This window comes from Cutaneotrichosporon cavernicola (assembly GCF_030864355.1).
Source record: "Cutaneotrichosporon cavernicola HIS019 DNA, chromosome: 7b".
Classification (NCBI taxonomy): Eukaryota; Fungi; Basidiomycota; class Tremellomycetes; order Trichosporonales; family Trichosporonaceae; genus Cutaneotrichosporon; species Cutaneotrichosporon cavernicola.
In genome coordinates this window covers 779,130-797,797 of record NC_083400.1, presented here as the reverse complement: position 1 = coordinate 797,797, position 18,668 = coordinate 779,130, and the positions used below count along the sequence as shown (strand labels likewise).

The following is an 18,668-nucleotide window of genomic DNA, read 5'->3' as shown; positions in this document are numbered from 1 at the left end:
AATGGGCTATTCCCTTATGAGCCCCACGTTACCACGTGGGATGGGCCAAAGTACCAGGTGACGATAAAGGGTAAAACCGTGGTGTGCCTGGTGCACGGTGTACGGTGGATGGTGATGGAATGTGGATGGTTCATGGATGGTCCAAGATCCAAGCTCCAAGATCACCAAGATCAAAAGGCTTGGAAGAGCGGAAGAGGACCGAGCTGGTAAGCGAGCGAGTGCACTGCTAGGTAACGATGTCATTTGTGTAACTTGTGTAACTGTGTGGCGACTTGGTGGTTCAATCATCAATATTGAGGCGTTTGACTCCACCGGCTCCAGAGCACCAGAGCTCGAGGATTGTATCAGTGGCGAGGACACACGGTTCACTTATCTCTCTCTCTCTCTCTCTCCATATGCCCACCTAATATCCCCACGGCTGTGATGCAATGTCTATTATAACATGATGACATCTGACAGTGGCTCGCTTCCTACACCTTCCTCTGTCCAGCATGCTAACCACGTAAGCTCCGTTGCTGATTCCTCATACTCCAGATTCTGGTAACCGCGCATCTCGGGCAGCATGCGTGGTGGGCGAAGCATGCTTGCTTGCGATACGTGGCACAATAGTTTTCATCGCGGGTTGGGTTGAGTAGTGGTGGTGGATCATGGAGGTTGCTTGACTTGTAGGGGTCCACGTGGGCCCATGGCCACCCACGATTGCATAGTGACATCGCGTGGCGACCGTGTTGAGCGATCTGAGGATCTGAGGGCCGAAGCTCTGAAACAGTATCTTAGGGATGGGACCCAGAGTGGAATGTCAAGTATTAAGCTCTGGTCCGCGTGGTCCAAGTAGAAATCGTGGCGCAGAAGTGAAGGATTTGGCTGCCGCAGCTGCCGACGTGCCGAACAAGGCTAGAAGTGACCAAAGTGCCAAAGTGATGTAATGGGCTGTCATGAGCAACCAACCAAGCACCATGTCAAAGAAAAGGACAGGCACCGGGCACCATTATAATCGATCGACTTGTAGAGACGGTGGGCAAATTCACCAAGTACGTCATGTGATTCATTGAGCGAGCCAACTAGACCAACCACACACGTTGAATCCTCGTCAGTTCACTCTATGCTCTATCTCAACCCCCCTCATTCACTCCCAACGATCGCTCTTGGCATTCTGTTTGCTCCATCTCCCATTTCCCATATCCCACCTCCCATATCCCCATCCACCCTCCTTTCTCACTCACTCGAACACCGTTGACGTTGCTTTTGTCGCACGGTCCCTTCTCTCAGACACCTCCCTCCACCCGTCACCCCATCGACCACCCCACCCAGGTATCTACCCACACACATCAGGTACAACACGCAAAATGCCGCCCCACGAGTCTACGCCCTTGCTCGGCGACCAGCACACCGATGAGAGCGACAAGTTCAACTTTCTAAAGTCATCCCGCTGGTTGGTCTTCAACTCGTGGTTGAACGTCCTCCTCATCGCTGTCCCCCTCTGTATGGTTGCAGAGGCTCTCCATTGGAGCGCCGTTGCTAGATTCGTTACTTCGTTTATCGCAATCGTCCCCCTTGCCAAGGTGCGTTGTTTGATGCTGCTGATGCTGCTCAACCGATCATAAACGGATGCTAACACGCGCAGCTTCTTGGCGATGCCACGGAGCAGCTCTCCATGAAGATGGGTCAGACCACTGGCGGTCTGCTCAACGCAACGTGGGTAACAACACTCTGATATGAGTGCGCTTTCTCTTGCTAACCAACAGCTTCGGCAATGCCGTCGAGCTCATTGTCGCCATTGCCGCCCTTCTTCAGAACAAGCTTGACCTCGTCAAGAACTCGCTTCTCGGTTCGGTCCTCTCCAACCTCCTCCTTGTGCTCGGCATGAGCTTCTTCGCGTACGCCTGTCAATCTTACTGGTGTGGCTGACATCAGCTCTGGTTTCTACTTCTACGAGTCGACGTTCCAGGTCACTGCTGCGCAGGCCAGCTCGTCGCTCCTCACCCTCTCCTGCATCACCCTCATCATCCCCGCTGCTTACCACGCATCTGAGGCTGAAGGTGACATCAAGTCGGGGTGGTTCTTCAACCACGCTCCTGGCGCAGAGCCGGATCCGTCGTCCAACCTCCTCCTTCTTTCGCGTGGCACGTCGCTTATGCTCCTTGGCACCTACATTGCCTACCTTATCTTCCAGCTCCGCACTCATTCCGGTCTCTTCCAGGCTGAGGAAGAGGAGGAGGAGATCCCCGAGATGGACAAGTACAGCGCCGGCCTGTGGCTCCTCATCGTCACCGTCATCACGGCCTTCGCCGCCGACATCCTTGTCGGCAGCATTGACGAGACTGCTGAGCAGTGGCACCTTCCTCCTCGGTAAGTCTTCAGACCTTACACCGAGAGCTGCCTCTAACGACGCCAGCTTCATTGGTATCATCCTTCTTCCTCTCGTCGGTAACGCTGCCGAGCACGTCACCTCGGTCTGGATGGCGTGCAAGGGCAAGATGGAGCTCACGATTGGCGTCGCCGTCGGGTCGTCCATCCAGATCGCCGCTGGCATGATCCCCCTCCTTGTTCTTATCGCCTGGCCTTTCGCGCGTGACCTCACTCTCTCCTTCCACAACTTTGACACCATCGTCATGTTCGTCTCGGTGATGCTCGTCAACCTCCTCCTCCAGGACGGCCGTACCAATTGGCTCGAGGGCCTCATGCGTGAGTACTCTAGCCATTGCATCGCTGACGTGGCCAAGTCATGATCCTGTACTTTGTCATTGCACTCAGCTACATTGTCGGCTGATCGACTTTGTAGTGCGTGAAATCGAATGGCTGTCTTGCCGTTGGATTCTGCTCCGAATCCCGTCCCAGTTGGGTGTATCAACGCACTATACTTTAATGCTCTCGCTCTCTGAATACCCTCTCAAGCACGAAAGAGTACGGTATCGAAATGCATCACCAATCCTACCTTTGCTGCAATGTACACTAGCCAGGCCCTCGCAAGGCGACCAGCGCTCTTCAAGTGAAGCCTACTGATTAATCAATCACCGCGCCTCTCAAGCTACTACTGACTTCTACAATGATGGTTATGTCGCCCATCGCTATTGGATTCCATCATCTTCCTACACGTGCTCAGCCGCCGGCGATGACGATCGAACGCTCTCTGTGCTCAACAAAGACATCTTACCTGACAATCTAGCGCGATTCTGTGTCCGGCCTTTCAAGCCGACTCAGCAGCGGCCTTCGAAGGGGCCCGATGAAGAGATGGATTCTCTCATCCTTTGGCCCTCGATCCGGTTAGCGATGACGTTTCTTGCGCTATCCGCCTATCTTGGGCGAGAGACCTCTGCATAGGTGCTGAACCTCATCAGCAACTGACAGAGTCTCGAGAGCTGGGCCGGACGCTTGGCGCTGGTTCGTCATTGTCGAGTCCACGACACTATGAATGAAGAACTGGCCAGCTTTACCTTTTGCTATTGAAAGAACCGGCGTCGAGAGTACTCCCGAAGCTATGTACTCACGCTTCCCCAAAGAGTCTGGACTGTGTAGTCGTACCAATGGTCGTGCTTGACTATTAAGAACTATTATTCTACCATACTCAAGGTTGTCAACGACAGTTGGAGAGAGCATCAGCTTGGCTAGCGGGAGATACTTTCACGTCTCACTACTCTCAGCTCGTCTCATTCTGTTTCTTACTCTGATTCTTGTCCTCCATCAATAAAAGTAGGATTCATCGCCTCCATCTTTGTCCTCTTTGTCGACTATCTGCCTATCCCCTTCAGGAGAGCCCTCCTCCCGAAACCACCCATCAAGCATCTCACAACGGACCTGGGGTGACCCCAGCATGAACGAGGGCGGGCTGAGCGACACTCATCTGAACGACTCCGATCTGAACGACCCCGACGCGGACGACCACGTATGCCACCCCTCAGTCCTCGTCAACACGCTCACCACCCCTCCGGGATGGAGACTGTGGCGAGCCAGCCTTATCAGGAACTGGCGACCAGAACACCAGCATGTACGTAGCTCGGCACTGGTCGCACTGCATGATAGGATCTTGTCGCCCCACAGGAGACGCTCGTTCCCGAGCACCGATTGCTACTTCTTCGACTGCCCTAGCGTGCTAGCGATCTGCTTTGCACAAAGTCATTGAGACTTATCGTATGCCTGTACCTCAGACGCACAAGCAACTCTGTCGTTAAGGCAAGCTGGGGTCGCTGCATGCTCGACAAGAGTCAGTCACAGTTCTGCCATCGCTCGAGGTCTCCTTACCTGGGACTGGCATTCACAGTAACTGTCATTTGAGGCTGGCAGATGCTAGACAGAGTTTAAGCTCAAGACTATATGCTCTTTCACCATCATCCAAGCTGCTGGCTTCCAGTATCCTTTCTCGCCACAAACAGTTAGAAAGTTCATTCCGCAGGTCGCAGTCCCAACCCAGCTCATCTGGTCCTCAAAGTGGTCCAGAACTACGTGTGTGACCAAGAACCCGACGCTTCTCACTCACAAAAGACATGTGACAACATACATGGAGAGGTACCACCTCTATTTGAAGTCCTACTTGATCTTGTACGACACGGCTGTGACACTCCTTTTGGGTCTCTTGCGCTCAGGAAGTTCCAGCAGCTCAGCCTTCAACCCCTCTGGCAATTCAAGCATCGAACTTTTGGCTTTCGAATCGTTTGCGCATGCCTTCGTCGACGGCTGGAGTGGCGGGGATGCACTGACGGACAGCTTCTCCTCAGTCTTCTCCTCCACCGACGACCTCCGTTTCTTTGGCGTCGGCGTTGGTGTCGCAGATGGCCGTTTCTTGGGCGTAGCCGAGCGCGATGCCTTGGGTGTAGTAGGTTTCAGGTCCGCCGCGAACACGACAGCCTGGCACCATCCTCCAAGTGGCCCCCACTGTTCGGTCAAGAATGCCTGAATGTCGTCGTACAGCGCAGGACTCATGGTCTTCTTGCGCAGTTGCGACGGGAAGGATGGGTGTCGTGCCGCGATGGCATAGATGTGTGTGTCAACAGGGATGAGCGAGGGCTGCTGTCAGATAACATGCTCGACCAAGTCTCCGGACACGCACCTGGTCCATGCACATGAGACCGATGCAGTCGGCGACCTTCTTCCCAATACCCTTCAATCGGACGAGGCGCTCGCGGATATCTGCAAGGTCGCCCCCGCGCATGGCGTTGAGTGCCTCAACCACGGGTCCTTCGGAGCGCAGCACATCCAGCGTCGCATCGAGGAAGCCTGCGCGATACCCGAACCCGAGCTCGCGGAGGATTGGTTCGAGGCCTTTGGTCGGGAACGCCTCAGGCCCCGGGAAGAGACGGTACACGATCTCGCCCTCCTCGGATGGATGATCGAGCGCAAGGAGGGGTGAAGAGAACCGTTCACACAGGCGGTGCATGAGCGACGTGATGCGCGGGATGTGGTTGTTCGTCGAGGTGATAAAGCTGCGTGAGCGGCGCTTGGGGTGGACTTACGCAACAAGCGTCTCCCAAGTGTCCTGCCGCAACACACGGACGCCAACCGCTCGCTCACCGAGATCCACCTTGCCGAAGAAGGTCGGGTCTCGTGCTCGCCAGTCGGAGTACAGCGCTTCGAGGTCTGGGTAGCGCGCCAGCTGGAAGTAGTCTACAAGCCAATTGAGGGTCAGGCCAGAGACGCGGTCAGCTTCAGACGCCTCGGGTGTCGGGTGAATGGCCGTAAAGTACAGTGAAGTAGGTGACTGTCGAAGACACACGACACGCGGGGGATTGTCGACCGCCCGAGAGTACTCCTCCGTCATGTCTGGCAGTAGGTGTCGATGCCACAGAAAGGACTGGCCTACCGGCAGCGTGTTGGCCAGGGTGAGGTTGCCGGGACTCATCTGGATCGATGACCACCCAGCCGGGAATGGAGGGCGACAGAGTTTCTTTCCGAGGCCTATCCTTGAGGACGAGGCCATCTTGAGGTGTGCGTTGAAGAAGGAGAGGAGGCAACATATACGCCCACAACTGGATCGACATGGTGGATTCATGTCCATCACGTGATCGCTAGGGGGGGGCTCCGGACTGGTTCTCACCCCGGCTCGCACATACACTGCAATCAATGCATCTACCTATGCAACATCTACTACTAAGGTCTCTGTTCACTGCTCTACATGAAGTCTAGCCGACAACGCGGTGGAGCTTGTGCATGTCTGCAAAGTCAGCAGCTGCCGTCACTCAAGTGCTCACCACTCAGCAGAAGGTCTCCCTGCTTGAGGAACTGCTCGTACAGCGCAGTCTTGTTCTGCGACGACAGCTTGTCGGTTGTGATTACACCGCTAACCTTGTCAATGGTGCACGCGATGCGTCCGTTGGCGATGAAGCGCGAGAGGTCACTTGGCGTTAGATATAAAACAAGGGGAGCACGTACCGGTCAATGAACGCCTCGCTGACCCCAAACGAGCGGCTCATACGCTCCAATGTCAAGCTGCGGTAGCTCTCCAGGAGCTGCTGATACGCCTTGATCCGCATCTCGCGGATGTAGTAGCGAGCATGAGGCGCAAGGATGGGGTTGGTGACAAGGTAACGCTGCTCGACCTCGGCGAGGGCGACGAAGAACGCGGCGTAGCTCGACTTGTAGAGCGCCTCGACCATGGCGTGTAATTCAGTGACCGAAGAGATGCAGCCGGTCACTTCCGAGCTGGAGAGGATCTTCCAAAGTTAGCGTCGTCATAAAGTGCACTCACCTTCGCCTTGAGGGTCTTGCGGTCGCACCCCACGGCCGCAGCGAGAACGGTGAGGGCAACAAACTCCTCGTACTCCATGAGCTCAGTTGCAGTAAACGTCGACAGCGAGTCGATGAGCAGCTCAGCGGCCTCCTTGAAGTCCCGGATGGACATGCAGTGGAGCGCGCGGTAGACCTTGAGGCGGTTGCGGCGGTCCCAGTCACCACCAGAGTCAATGAGGCTGCGCGTAAGCACATATGCCGCGATAAGAATGACAGGGGACGTACTCTGCCGCACGTGCAATGTTGCTGATCACGAGCTGCGTGTCGGCGCTGAATAACCCCATTCGGACCATGGCGAGAACCAAGTCGATGCGGGCTCCGAGACCGGTCGTTTTCTCCAGCGCAGTCTCGAGAGCAGGAATGGCGGCTTCCTGGGACCGATCAGCCTCGCTCTCGGGGTAACGCTATTTACCTTGTTGCCGATCCGGCAAAGGTACATGGCCTTAGACCGCAACAGTTCTGAGATCTCGCTCTCGCCAAGGTTCTCCTCTGCATCCTTAAGCTTTGTATCGAGCGACTCAAGCTCCTCGGCGTTGCGCTTCTCAAGCGTTGGAAGCAGGTCGTCACTGGGTGGCTTGAGGTTGTTGGTCCGCACATAAGGCGCCATTTCTGGAGTAAGCGAAAGATCAAGCGGACCTGTGTCATCACCCACCATCCTTCTCAATCGCCTTCCACAGGGACGAGCTTGCCTCGTCCCTCAGTCGTTCGACATTGGCGATCTGGTAGTGCCACTGGGGCACCTGAAGGTTCGGAAACGGTTGAGGAACACTGTCGTCGGCCATGGCTCGAGGGAAGATGTGAAGAGGTGTTGTTATTGAAACTGATCAGTTCCGACATGATTAACGGGTGTTGGACTGACGCAACGACGCGTCTGCATGAGCCACGTGGATTAAAGTCACGTGCCATTGAGGAATTGACACGTTTTTAGCCACGTGCCTGATAATGCTTACACGGCCCTGTCTCCACTCACCTTTGACGTCGCACCAAGATCCGAATCCATTTGCCCCCCTTTACCCCCCCTTCCCGGTCCACATCCAACCCCGCACTTCTGCTGAACGGCCAGCGTCGGGTAAAGTAAACTTCAATACCGAGGCCCGTCAACCAGTCAAGAATCCATCTTTGCATCATCCTCCTCACCGTCGCGTCCACTCGTCGTCCGTTCAACCACCTTTCAATCGGCGCAATCGGTGATTGAGACTATGGCCAGTCACGCGGCAGGGGACGCCGCGTCCCCAGCGTGGGGGACCGGGCCTCAGACCGTCAAGAGGTTGTGGTTGGAGAGCCGGCACCGCGCAAAAACCAACAAGAAGAGCGTCGACTACGGTGTGTTGGTCGTGTGCACTCATCTCGAGCCACTCAAATGCTGACGTCCTTGCAGTCGTCACTAGTGGCATTGTCGGTGGCATTGCAGGCTGTGTAGTAAGTCATCGTGCGCTGCGTTCCAACGAGCCGAGTTCGGGTACTGATCGCGTGCACAGGCCAAGACAGCGATCGCTCCCCTCGACCGCGTAAAGATCCTCTTCCAAACGTCAAACGCAGAGTTTAGGCAGTATGCTGGTGAGCTCTAACGCTAAGCAAGAATGCACACTGACATGACAGGAACACCTATGGGTCTGTTCCATGCGATGGGCAAGATTTACAGGTCCAGCGGCATGCGCGGCCTGTTGCAGGGGCACTCGGCGACCTTACTGCGTGTCTTCCCCTACGCGGGTATCAAGTTCATGTTCTACGACTGGATCGAGAAGGTAAGCATCTCTATTACCAGATGAGCTCACGAGCAAGGTCCTGGTCCCTTCGCCAGAGTACGCGACGCCAGGACGGTTCTTCGTGGCGGGAGCGTCGTCAGGTGAGTCCGAGCTCTACTTTGCTGGCTTCGCCGCTAACTGTCAGGTGTGGCTTCAGTTCTGATGACCTATCCGATGGAGCTCATCCGCGTTCGCATGGCGTACCAGACGAATCCGGGCGAGCGGACAACATTGCGGCAGGCCATTCGAATGATCGCGTCAGAGCGCGCGTACGCCAACCAGCCCGGCACGACGAGCGGCGTGTCTGTGTTCACGCGGTCATTGCCGTTCTACCCGTTCTATCGAGGATTCTCGGTCACTCTCATGGGCATGGTGCCCTATGCGGGTGTGTCGTTCCTCACTTACAACATGCTCAAGAAGCACTTGCCCGAGTACATGCCGTACTTGAAGAAGCGCCCAACGCAACGAGACCTCTTATGTGGTGCCGTCGCTGGTCTTATCAGCCAGACCGCAAGTTATCCCTTCGAGGTGATTCGTCGGCGCATGCAAGTCGGCGGAGCTAAGGGAGGGGCTGGGATCAACTGGAAGCAGGCGATCCGAGCGATATACACGCAGTCCGGATGGCGAGGGTTCTTCGTGGGATTGAGCATTGGCTACGTCAAGGTTGTCCCTATGACGAGGTGAGTCGTGCTGCTCTGCGCCTCTACTGACGTCCACAGTATATCTTTCGCCACTTGGCAGTTCTTGAAGCGATTGTTGGACATGTAGCACCACTTGACACAACATTAGACGACATATGCATCGTACAGACAACAATACATGGTACTCTAATCAGCTGGGCTAGCTAGCTGTCAGCGTCCGTGGCTTCGACGGATCTCGTGTTCGGATCCTCTGGGCGACTGGGGATCATCGAGCTCTGGAATATCGATTAGTAACCTCCAACGCTCAGCTCCGGTGAGGGACGAACCTGCTCCCAAGTCTTGATGACACCATCCACCAGGCCCCGAAGCTCGAGGAGCGTGCGCTCGACACCGCTCGCCCGAGAGTGGTCGGCAGACAGGGCCGTAGCTTCTCCAGGTGAGCCTTGAAGGGATCGCCGCAGTTCCAGTTCGCGAGTCACGATTTCACGTCGACGGTTCAAATTGTCATGCTCAGTTCGAAGCTCGTTGATGACCGTGTTCAAGGCTCGGACCTCGGACTGTGCCTCTTGGAGGGTTGCAGTGCGCGACACGAGTGTGCGCCGAGTCTCGTCGGCACCAGCCTGAATATCGGCCGCAGGGGTGTTCAGGTGGCCCAGCTCGAGCTCCCGGTCCAGGAGTGTAGCCTTGCAAGCTGCAAGCTCTCCTTGGAGTCGAGATATGGTCGCAACGTCGATGCTAGAAGACGAAACGCTCACGGCATCTGGCGGTGTGGCGTCGGGCTTGACCGACACTAAGGCCGCAAGGCGCGCTCGAAGGCGGTTGTTCTCTTCCTGAATGTTGTTGACTGTCATCTCTAGGGCCGTTCTGGGAGAAGGTCAGCGTCTAGCCAAAGCCAACGCACCTCCACGTACACTTCTTCCCGCTTCTTGTTCCGGCTGCGCTCAGCTGCACGGCGGTTCTGCTGCTTTTGGCGCTCCTTCTTCTCCTCCGCAGTCAATCCATGAGTCGCCGCTTTCCCCCGCAATGGAAGATCTTGTTCTGGAGTGCCTGCGCCAGAATCGGGAGGGAGGCTTGCCGCCGACACGTTCGCGATGGGATGCTCGAGCTGCGGCGAGTCGTGGACTGGGGTGTGGACAGCCTCAGCCTCATTGGGCTGGATGTTCTCCTCTCCCTGGGGGAACTCTGTCGGAAAGAGCTCCATAATGGGGTAATTGGGGTGCCGCGAGGTGATTGAAGGCTTGACACGACGCGACCGAAGTTGGAATGAAGCTGTACACTGGTCTGGTGGATGTGAGGGGGAGGAGAGATGGTCAACAACAACAACATGAGGTGATACGAGGAAGGTGTAACACACGTGTAAATTCACACAAACACGTGATCGCTTGTGGGGTTTCCGAGTTCCCCCGCACCGGCCCGCCGATCCCGGCCGTCTCCTCACGCCATCACCATGGTGGAGGGTGGAGGTGGAGGTCACTCTTGGCGATCTTTGGCGATCATCACCAAGTCGACTTCCACTACTTCTCATCCGCATCCGTCTCTTTCCCCATCACAACCAAAAAGTCACCATGCTGACGAACCTCCTACACGCGCGAGCGGCCGCAACCCGGACCACGGGCGTGTTCCGCTTTTCTCGCTGGTCCAGCACAGCCGCCAAGCCGCGCGTGCTGATGCTTGACCCGATCAACCTGGCCAAAGCTGAGCTTGCGACGCTAGAGAAGGAGGCCACTTTGATTGTGAGCTGCGGCAACCGCTCAACCCTAATTATCGCAGCCTCTCAAAAGCTCTGACCGCGCTTCGTTCATCAACGATCTGAAGGGCGATTACAATGGCATCACCGGCATTTACCGTCATTTCAAGGGCACGGGCTCGATCAATGTGAGCCCGAACGCGTACAATGGCTTGCTACTGCAAAGGAAGGCCTATACTGATATTTAGGTCACTGGGCGCTTCGACGATGAGCTTGTTGCTGCTCTACCGTCTACACTCCGCTTCATTACCTCAAACGGAGCTGGTTATGACCAAAGTTCGTGTTGGCCCTACACCCCGGTCCTCTTCATTAACCACAGTTTCTGTGGAACCTTGTTCCGCCCGGGGCATTCAAGTGTCCAACGTTCCGTCCGTCACCGACAACCCAACCGCGGACACCGCCACCTTCCTGCTCCTGTCGGTGTTGCGCCAGTTCCCCACCGCTCTCACGGAGGCTCGGGCAGGGTCGTTCCACAAGAACCTACCCCTCTCCAACGACCCCCACGGCAAGGTTCTCGGCATACTCGGCATGGGAGGAATTGGTCGGGCGTTCGCGAAGCGTGCCAAGGCCCTCGGAATGACCATCCAGTACCATAACCGTAACAGGTTGCCGGAGGATCTCGAGCAGGGCGCCAAGTATGTCTCCCGCGACGAGCTGCTTTCCACCTCGGATGTGGTCTCCCTAAACCTTCCCCTCAACGCACACACAAAGCACACGATCTCCGCTCCCGAGCTGAAGGCAATGAAGAAGTCGGCAATCCTCATCAACACCGCTCGCGGAGCCGTTGTGGATGAGCCGGCCCTCATTGCAGCTCTTGAATCGGGCGAGATTGCTGGCGCGGGCTTAGATGTCTACGAGAACGAGCCAACGATTCCTAAGCAGCTGCTGCAGCACCCGAAGGCTGTCTGCCTTCCGCACATCGGCACCCTCTCGTACGAAACCCAAAAGGAGATGGAGGCATTCTGCATCCGCAACCTGAGGGCAGGGCTCTCGACAGGCGACCTTGCCAACGTCGTGCCAGAGCAGAAGGGCATGTGGTAAATCTAGACATCGATGTACATACAATGACTCGCACGGATTTTGACGTACCGTACTATAACTACTCGACGACAGTGGAGGCCGGCCGAGAAACAAAAAAGGCATCCCCGATGCTAGCTAGACGTGACCCTGTCGATCTGTTGATCGTCGCTATCGTTGGGTGAGTCATGGGTGACTCACTGTTGTCACTCAATACTCATCCGTCTTACAAAATCCAAGTGCTAGTACTATCATTCATCACATCATCCACCCATCCACATTCTCTCTCTCCCCACCAAATACCATTCCCTGCCTAGCCATCAGTTTAGTCACGCCAGTCAGTTAAAGGCCACTCTCCCACGTTGAACGTCACATCGTTAAAGATCCAAGGTCGCTCACTTGCAATCATCTTTCCCTTTCCTTCCTCCATCCCCCCTGGCTCGAGGTGCCTCTTTGCTCGTTGCTCGTTGCTCGTTGCTCCTTATCTCCGCGACGAGCACCCTAATCGGAACGACGTACTGGCCGCGGCAGACTCTACCACCTACGATGTCACGTTCGACGAACGCCGTGAAGGCACTCACTCTTCTTCTCTCCGCTTCGTCCACCTAAGCGGCAAAACCGATGAAATCCTCGGTCCCCCAGTTTGTAACGACCGCGCTCTTCCAAGGCAAGAAAGATTACAACCACCTCGTCGCCTCTTCACACTTTCTCTACTCCACACTCTCTCTGTTTTCTACACAATCAACCAGCGCCACCACCGCCACCAGTTCTTTCGGCAAGGGCCGACGACATTGACATCCTTCCTCCCCTACTGTATATCACTTCTCCACGTTCCTCACCCTTTCCCCGTCCCGTCTCCATTCTACCGTGCAAACCGACAGGTTTCTCGATCCCGGACCAATCCCACCCTTCTCTGCCGTGTCCATCAATGGCAAGCTACTCGATCAAGTATGGCACGAAGCGAGGACACAATCGGAAAGCCAGGGAAGGTTATCGACTTGCGTGGGGTTTTAAAAGCGGGAAAAGAGATCATGACACACCTCATAGGGAAGCGTCAACCACCACATAGGAGTCGCTAGATCTGGATCGCGACTCGACCACAGTCGAAGATGACCAGAAGCGCATAAAACCCAGCAGCCCAACAGCTCACCAACTCAACGCCAACTGACGTTTACTACAACCCCTCAGTTCCCAAACTGACTCCAACCCTGCCACCACTTTTGTGTTGCTTCCAGTCCCCTCCCACTCAAAGACGCACAATTCCCCCTCACCCTTCGGCCATCCCTTTTCAAGCTTCCCAGAACCGTTGTCCCAGCATCAAGGTAATTTCCTGTACGTTTCCCAGTTCACCAAAAGCCTTTTGTCATTGTCCCCTACAGGTTCCAAACAACCCCCAGTAACCTGTTCTCTCCCACTCGCGCCAGGTTCCTTGAAGCCATCTAATATTATCTTTACAGCATCATCATTCCCGTTCAAGGACCTCGAACTTTCGTGGCTCGCACTAGGGTCTCTATTGTGCGATCACATTCTGACCGGTGTCGCTAACTGTCACCGCAATTGTTGATCTGTTGGCTGCTGCGAACGGCGGTAGCATGATGGTGATGTTGATCGCTTCTTATCTAAGCTTAGGTCTCTGCGGTAGTTTACGGACATCCCGTTCAGAAGATAGGGCCTCCAATTTCAGCCTCGTTCTCGACCTCAGCCTTCCCGTGTTGTCTCTATCAAAACACCAGAATCTGTCAAATCACGTCGGCTTTTGACCCATACCGCCTCGCCTTCGGTGCTGTACCATCTTGAGTGCCTGCAGGCTTCATAATCTTGCCATCGTTGCGAAAGCTGCGTTCTCGCTACGTCAAATCAATTGCCCTCCAGAAACCGTGTAAAGCCAACAGAGACTTTTCAAGGCATGATGGCTTGCGACGCTTGAGAATGTCAAACATTGTGTCCACCTGGCTGTGCAAGGGGAGAGAACCAGGAATCATGGCTTCCACTGCCAGAGACAACACTCAGTCTCTTACGAGCCAGGCGGTGATGGGTTAAGGAATAGGAGTCCTTCTTACAGCTGTATTCATCGACTGCCCGAGTCATTCCTGAAAGGTTGCTGTCTTACATGGCTGTTGATTGTGATATACCCCATTGTCCTTGAACGTGAAATTTGCTCCGCTCACTCGTCACTAAGTAGGGGCTCCAATTTCGTTTCATCAAGCAGTGCGTTGTTGTTGACCACCGCGTACGATAAGTAATTCAAATATATATGATGACAGATTTGAAACCCAGACAATAAACATAAACACCCATGGTGTGGTTTCGAATTGGCTTGAGCTGAGGATGTCGAAGAAACAACAAATTATGGCCTGCCAATGACTGCAATGACCGCCCTCAGCTCGTCCAGAGCATGCTTATCATCTACGTAATACAGAGAGGATGGGTTAAGTAAAGCGACTGAGTTTATCAGACAACGACCCATGTGGTGATCTCGTGTTTGAGCCGATTCGGACATGAGGGTCTAAAGGCTGAAGGAAATCTCCAATGACAAAATCGATTAGGTCATCTATCTGGAAGCTCACGTTGTGGTTGATCGTCTGAGACGATGGCATTGGACCCGTGGGTTATCTCCTTCATTGTGTCTGCCCAACGCATTTTGTCTCACTTGTGGTGTGTGCATTGTCAGCGAAGATTAAATATCTCTTCTGTGCCTGCAAGCGGTGGGGTTCCCAAGTATGTTTCCCGAGAACCATACCTCTGAGATATTCCCATTTCTCGACACACCCGCAAAGAAGAATAGGTCGATCCTTCAGAATTCTCGGTACAATCAATATATGAGGGATACCTCAGATGCGGCACAGACGAGCTAGAACTTGAGTGTGGATTATTTCAGTGAGCCTGGTACAATAAGCAACCGAGAATCTGCTGGCTCCCTAGTTTGTTTACTGAGAGAAGACCTGCAAACATTCGGGTAACGAACGGCAGGTCCTACATGCGACAATCGTTTGACCACTTTCATCACCTTGACTAATGTCTTCAATGGTCGGCAATAATAAGACGATGCAACTATCATGCGGGCCTGCATGTGATCTGTAGAAAAATGCAGCCAACACCAAGAGTGGCAGACGCCTTCTACCTGGGGAGGATGGGGTGGTGGATAATGGACAGTCTCTGGAAGCAAGGGCGGATATTATAAAGTACAGCAGTGATCACAGGAGCGATATGTTGGTCTCAGTAGTTGAACAGCACCACCGACAGCAAACCAATGTCACATATTGTTGAAGAGCACTTGGTCAGGCTTTCCAGTCGCAGCTGGCTACTGCAACGAGCTAGATGCGATGTAGTAAGAGCAGGGTAAAGCAGCTAATAAGCAACATCTGTGATCACGGGCTCGCCATTCTTGCAAGTGCTCTGCAGATGGATGAAGTCGAGATCCACGAACTGCTGGGTACAGAGTTGTCTGGTGTATCGTAGGCATAATCACGATCGTCCACTGTTACGCTGGAGACCCACTGCAGTCGGTATAGGAGGGTTATCGCAAACACCAGGCGGTCAAGTTTTCCAGATCCCAAGATCTTGTCGTTCCCGACCCTACTCGGTGTTCACACACAGGAGAGCTATGTAGTCCCCACTCTGATGATGACTCACAGTATGGACATCAGGAGATCGTTAAGATGTGCATGCGCCAGCTTGAGACCGAACACTGCTCAACGACGTCCGAATCATAACGATGCCGTGCTGAGTTAAACGAAGGGGAGCGTTCATTATTTAATGAGAAGGGAACTGTCTGATGCCAGGTGGCCATTCACCAAATCCAACCGAACGTTTCGGTCCTTTGCGTAAAGTTACCTGTACAGCGCAATCCACTTACTGTGAATAGTTTTCAAAGGCACCCGCTGGAATACAAACACACCAGCTTTAAAACGCTTTTTCAGGTAATATTACGGGAGGCGATCAGGGTTGATGTTTTCAGAACTCTCCTTCAGGTAATTTCAATTGCATTATATCAGACTGATATTACTGGAAGTGGAGTTTATGGACGCTGGTTTATAGCTGAAATATATAGTCTCCAGAGGAACGAACACATGATTGACCCAGTGGTTGAGTGATGCCATCATTTGGTGGGGGTGCATTTCTTACGAACGCCAGCAACAGGTGAGGCAGCAGTGTTGTCTCGCTTACCCTCACTTAGATGGCGCAGTTGTTTACCGTTTCAACATGGATGTTGACAGCCCGGAGTGATTCCCGATAGGTTAGCTATCAATGTCTTGCTCAATGTCACCCGAGCGTCTGTGCTGTCCCACAACGTTGGCCTCTCTCAATCGCATGATCATTAATCAACATTGTTCTGTGATGATACTCTATTTGCCATAAGACTGGGATGCACGATGGGCCAAGCGAGGTTATTCTAGGCAATACTAGTGCTGGCATCAGTGATAATCAAACTCTGCTAGCCACCCGACGAAGTATGTACTACTGGACACCCGGATGGCTGCAGAGGAGGTAACCACTCTTACACTAGACATCAAAGGTCGCTTGGCAAAGATTGGCTGTCCAAGTGACTAGAGGGTGGATGGCGTACATCCTTCACATCAACTAAACTGAGCCTGTGCAGGTCTGCACTCCAACAACGTTTGTTCTCGAACAATTTTTGGATCTCTGAAGTCTACCCGGAGCTTCAGCTTCTCAGGCAGTCACCATAACCTAGACAGATACTGTGCACCGTGTTTGGTTGCAGATTCGTGAGAGACATATATCAGCCAAGGAGGACCACAAGGCGCAAGTGACCGTGCCTATTGCTATGATGGGTTGCTGACTCGCTTGTAGGCTATCTGTTTCGTGGAGATGAACCTCTATCGATAGATGAGATGCCCTCGTTGATAGCACGCCTCTCCATAACCAAAGTGATGTGCATATACTGCAGCAGTGCTCAGCATTGATATATGGAAGTATGTTGATCAGGTCGTTTGGATGTACACATCGGTGAAGGCTAGAAGAAATTGCTTTGGGAGCCTCAGTTAGCACCCTCATTTGGCTTAGTAGACCGTTGTCATGAGAACGGGATGAGGGTCTTGATGGATTGCTGACTCGCTTGTAGGATACCTGTTGTGCGGATATGAACCTCTAGGGATAGATGAGATGCGCTAGTTGATAGCACGCCTCTCCATACCAAAGTGATGTGCATATACTGCAGCAGTGCTCAGCATTGATATATGGAAGTATGTTGATCAGGTCGTTTGGATGTACACATCGGTGAAGGCTAGAAGAAATTGCTTTGGGAGCCTCAGTTAGCACCCTCATTTGGCTTAGTAGACCGTTGTCATGAGAATAGGATAAGGGTCTTAGTGAAGTGGCGGGAACCATGTATTCAATGAGGACCATGACAGCAGTGACAGAAATGCATGAGACATCGAAATAGGGGACACAGCGGCAGGATAGGCTCAACTGGTAACAAACCGTGAAATCACGCTCAGAGACTGCGTCATGGTGCCAAACGAAGTCAATGAAAGGAAGGGGCAAGGCAGACAGGTCTGCGGCAGCTGAACAAACTAGAGGGTGAGGGTGCCGTATTCGGTTGGGCTCTATTGAATGCTTGTCATTGTTGATACGAACGAACAGAAAGCGGGCCGTACCGGTGTGTGTGTGTGACCTGGTTGGCACTTCTTTCGCCTTCCTGCGCCCACCATTACCATACCATTGGATTCCAAATCGTCGAGCCATTATTAGTTGAGGCAGTCGTCAGACAAGGCAATTAGTCATCGCATCCAACCTTGTCTCTTGAATACATGATCTACATGACCTTCATCTATCTGTCTGTTGACAGCCAGGAACGGCTGAGATGCAGTGCGCAATTTACAGCTCCTTCATGTACCGCGCGGCCGTGGACATGCCTCCTCCCTTCTCCTCGGGCCACGGGCCTGTGATGGTGTCGAGGAGAGTAAAGCTAAGTTTGTCCATGAGCTTTGTTGACGGCCTGTTCCGCGGTTGTACATACTGTGGTGTGAGCCATATGCTCTCACTCACATCAGACAGACTACTCACCGCCTCCAACTTCTTCACGCCCAACATAGCTCGAGCCCACTCCATACTCTCGTGGACGGCCGCACGTGCAATACCTCGCCCCTGGTGCTCGGGATGGAGGATATAGCTGAGCTCCCAGACCTCTTCACTTGGGGGATGCTCTTGCGATGGAAAGATTTTGATTTCGCCAATCAGCTTGTCAGTCTTCACGTCGCGTATGACCTTGAAAGGGAAGGTCGTTGGCCGTTTGCCGGCCTTGAGGGCTGCAACTGCCTCGTCTTGCTCGGGGACGATCTTCTCCTGTTCCTGCTGGAAATCGGAGATGGCGTACGGATAGGCACGATGATAAAACCACATCCCCACTGAATGAATGTTGCAGAGCTCGACCTAGGATCAGACGCGGGGATGCGGTGGTCTCACTGTGGCTTCAACATCTGTTGGGCGGAATGGTGTGAGGAGAACATCCACATGGCTTGGAAGTGGGAGAAACGGCTCGCCTGACGCAGGGTCAAGATGAGTACTGGTTCTTGACAGCCCGCCTGGAGTGTGTGAAAGAGGCTTTTGGGACATGAGGTGAATTGGATGGAATGAAGAATGAAGAATGAATGGAAGGAAGGAAGGAGTTGTTGAAGCCAGCTGAATTGGTTAACCATGACGAGTACCGCACCGTACCACGCGGACCATGAACCCGTGTTCATATGAGGTCCGCGTGGTACGGTAAAAGGTGCGGAGAAATGCCATCACACCTTCGTCCTACTATCTGCCACCCCACACCTCTCTCTCTCTGCAGAC

The 18,668-nt window shown here is 53.8% G+C and overlaps 7 protein-coding genes across 7 annotated transcripts; 3 read left to right on the top strand and 4 right to left on the bottom strand.

Moving 5' to 3' along the window:
• Positions 1–1,346: 1,346 nt before the first annotated feature.
• Positions 1,347–2,770, top strand: CcaverHIS019_0705270 (uncharacterized protein; the record flags this gene model as incomplete). The annotated part of the gene is made up of 6 exons (XM_060603970.1): positions 1,347–1,562; positions 1,625–1,695; positions 1,746–1,877; positions 1,915–2,349; positions 2,396–2,685; positions 2,724–2,770. 6 exons carry the CDS (start codon positions 1,347–1,349, stop codon positions 2,768–2,770), a joined length of 1,191 nt encoding a protein of 396 aa, XP_060460211.1.
• Positions 2,771–4,524: 1,754 nt separating this feature from the next.
• OGG1 (uncharacterized protein) lies at positions 4,525–5,911 on the bottom strand (the record flags this gene model as incomplete). The annotated part of the gene is made up of 3 exons (XM_060603969.1): positions 4,525–5,001; positions 5,045–5,417; positions 5,448–5,911. The coding sequence occupies 3 exons, from the start codon at positions 5,909–5,911 to the stop codon at positions 4,525–4,527; spliced, it is 1,314 nt and encodes a 437-aa protein (XP_060460210.1).
• A 202-nt stretch (positions 5,912–6,113) lies between these two features.
• Positions 6,114–7,502, bottom strand: RPN7 (uncharacterized protein; the record flags this gene model as incomplete). The annotated part of the gene is made up of 7 exons (XM_060603968.1): positions 6,114–6,145; positions 6,183–6,328; positions 6,364–6,644; positions 6,680–6,899; positions 6,946–7,091; positions 7,133–7,329; positions 7,373–7,502. 7 exons carry the CDS (start codon positions 7,500–7,502, stop codon positions 6,114–6,116), a joined length of 1,152 nt encoding a protein of 383 aa, XP_060460209.1.
• Positions 7,503–7,919: 417 nt separating this feature from the next.
• Positions 7,920–9,233, top strand: LEU5 (uncharacterized protein; the record flags this gene model as incomplete). The annotated part of the gene is made up of 7 exons (XM_060603967.1): positions 7,920–8,043; positions 8,099–8,139; positions 8,199–8,277; positions 8,320–8,465; positions 8,503–8,566; positions 8,611–9,145; positions 9,185–9,233. The coding sequence occupies 7 exons, from the start codon at positions 7,920–7,922 to the stop codon at positions 9,231–9,233; spliced, it is 1,038 nt and encodes a 345-aa protein (XP_060460208.1).
• A 76-nt stretch (positions 9,234–9,309) lies between these two features.
• CcaverHIS019_0705230 (uncharacterized protein) lies at positions 9,310–10,307 on the bottom strand (the record flags this gene model as incomplete). The annotated part of the gene is made up of 3 exons (XM_060603965.1): positions 9,310–9,381; positions 9,433–9,970; positions 10,018–10,307. The coding sequence occupies 3 exons, from the start codon at positions 10,305–10,307 to the stop codon at positions 9,310–9,312; spliced, it is 900 nt and encodes a 299-aa protein (XP_060460207.1).
• Positions 10,308–10,671: 364 nt separating this feature from the next.
• Positions 10,672–11,894, top strand: CcaverHIS019_0705220 (uncharacterized protein; the record flags this gene model as incomplete). Its single annotated transcript, XM_060603964.1, has 4 exons — positions 10,672–10,839; positions 10,877–10,981; positions 11,042–11,129; positions 11,173–11,894. The coding sequence occupies 4 exons, from the start codon at positions 10,672–10,674 to the stop codon at positions 11,892–11,894; spliced, it is 1,083 nt and encodes a 360-aa protein (XP_060460206.1).
• Positions 11,895–17,708: 5,814 nt separating this feature from the next.
• CcaverHIS019_0705210 (uncharacterized protein) lies at positions 17,709–18,233 on the bottom strand (the record flags this gene model as incomplete). Its single annotated transcript, XM_060603963.1, has 2 exons — positions 17,709–17,849; positions 17,898–18,233. 2 exons carry the CDS (start codon positions 18,231–18,233, stop codon positions 17,709–17,711), a joined length of 477 nt encoding a protein of 158 aa, XP_060460205.1.
• Positions 18,234–18,668: the final 435 nt, after the last annotated feature.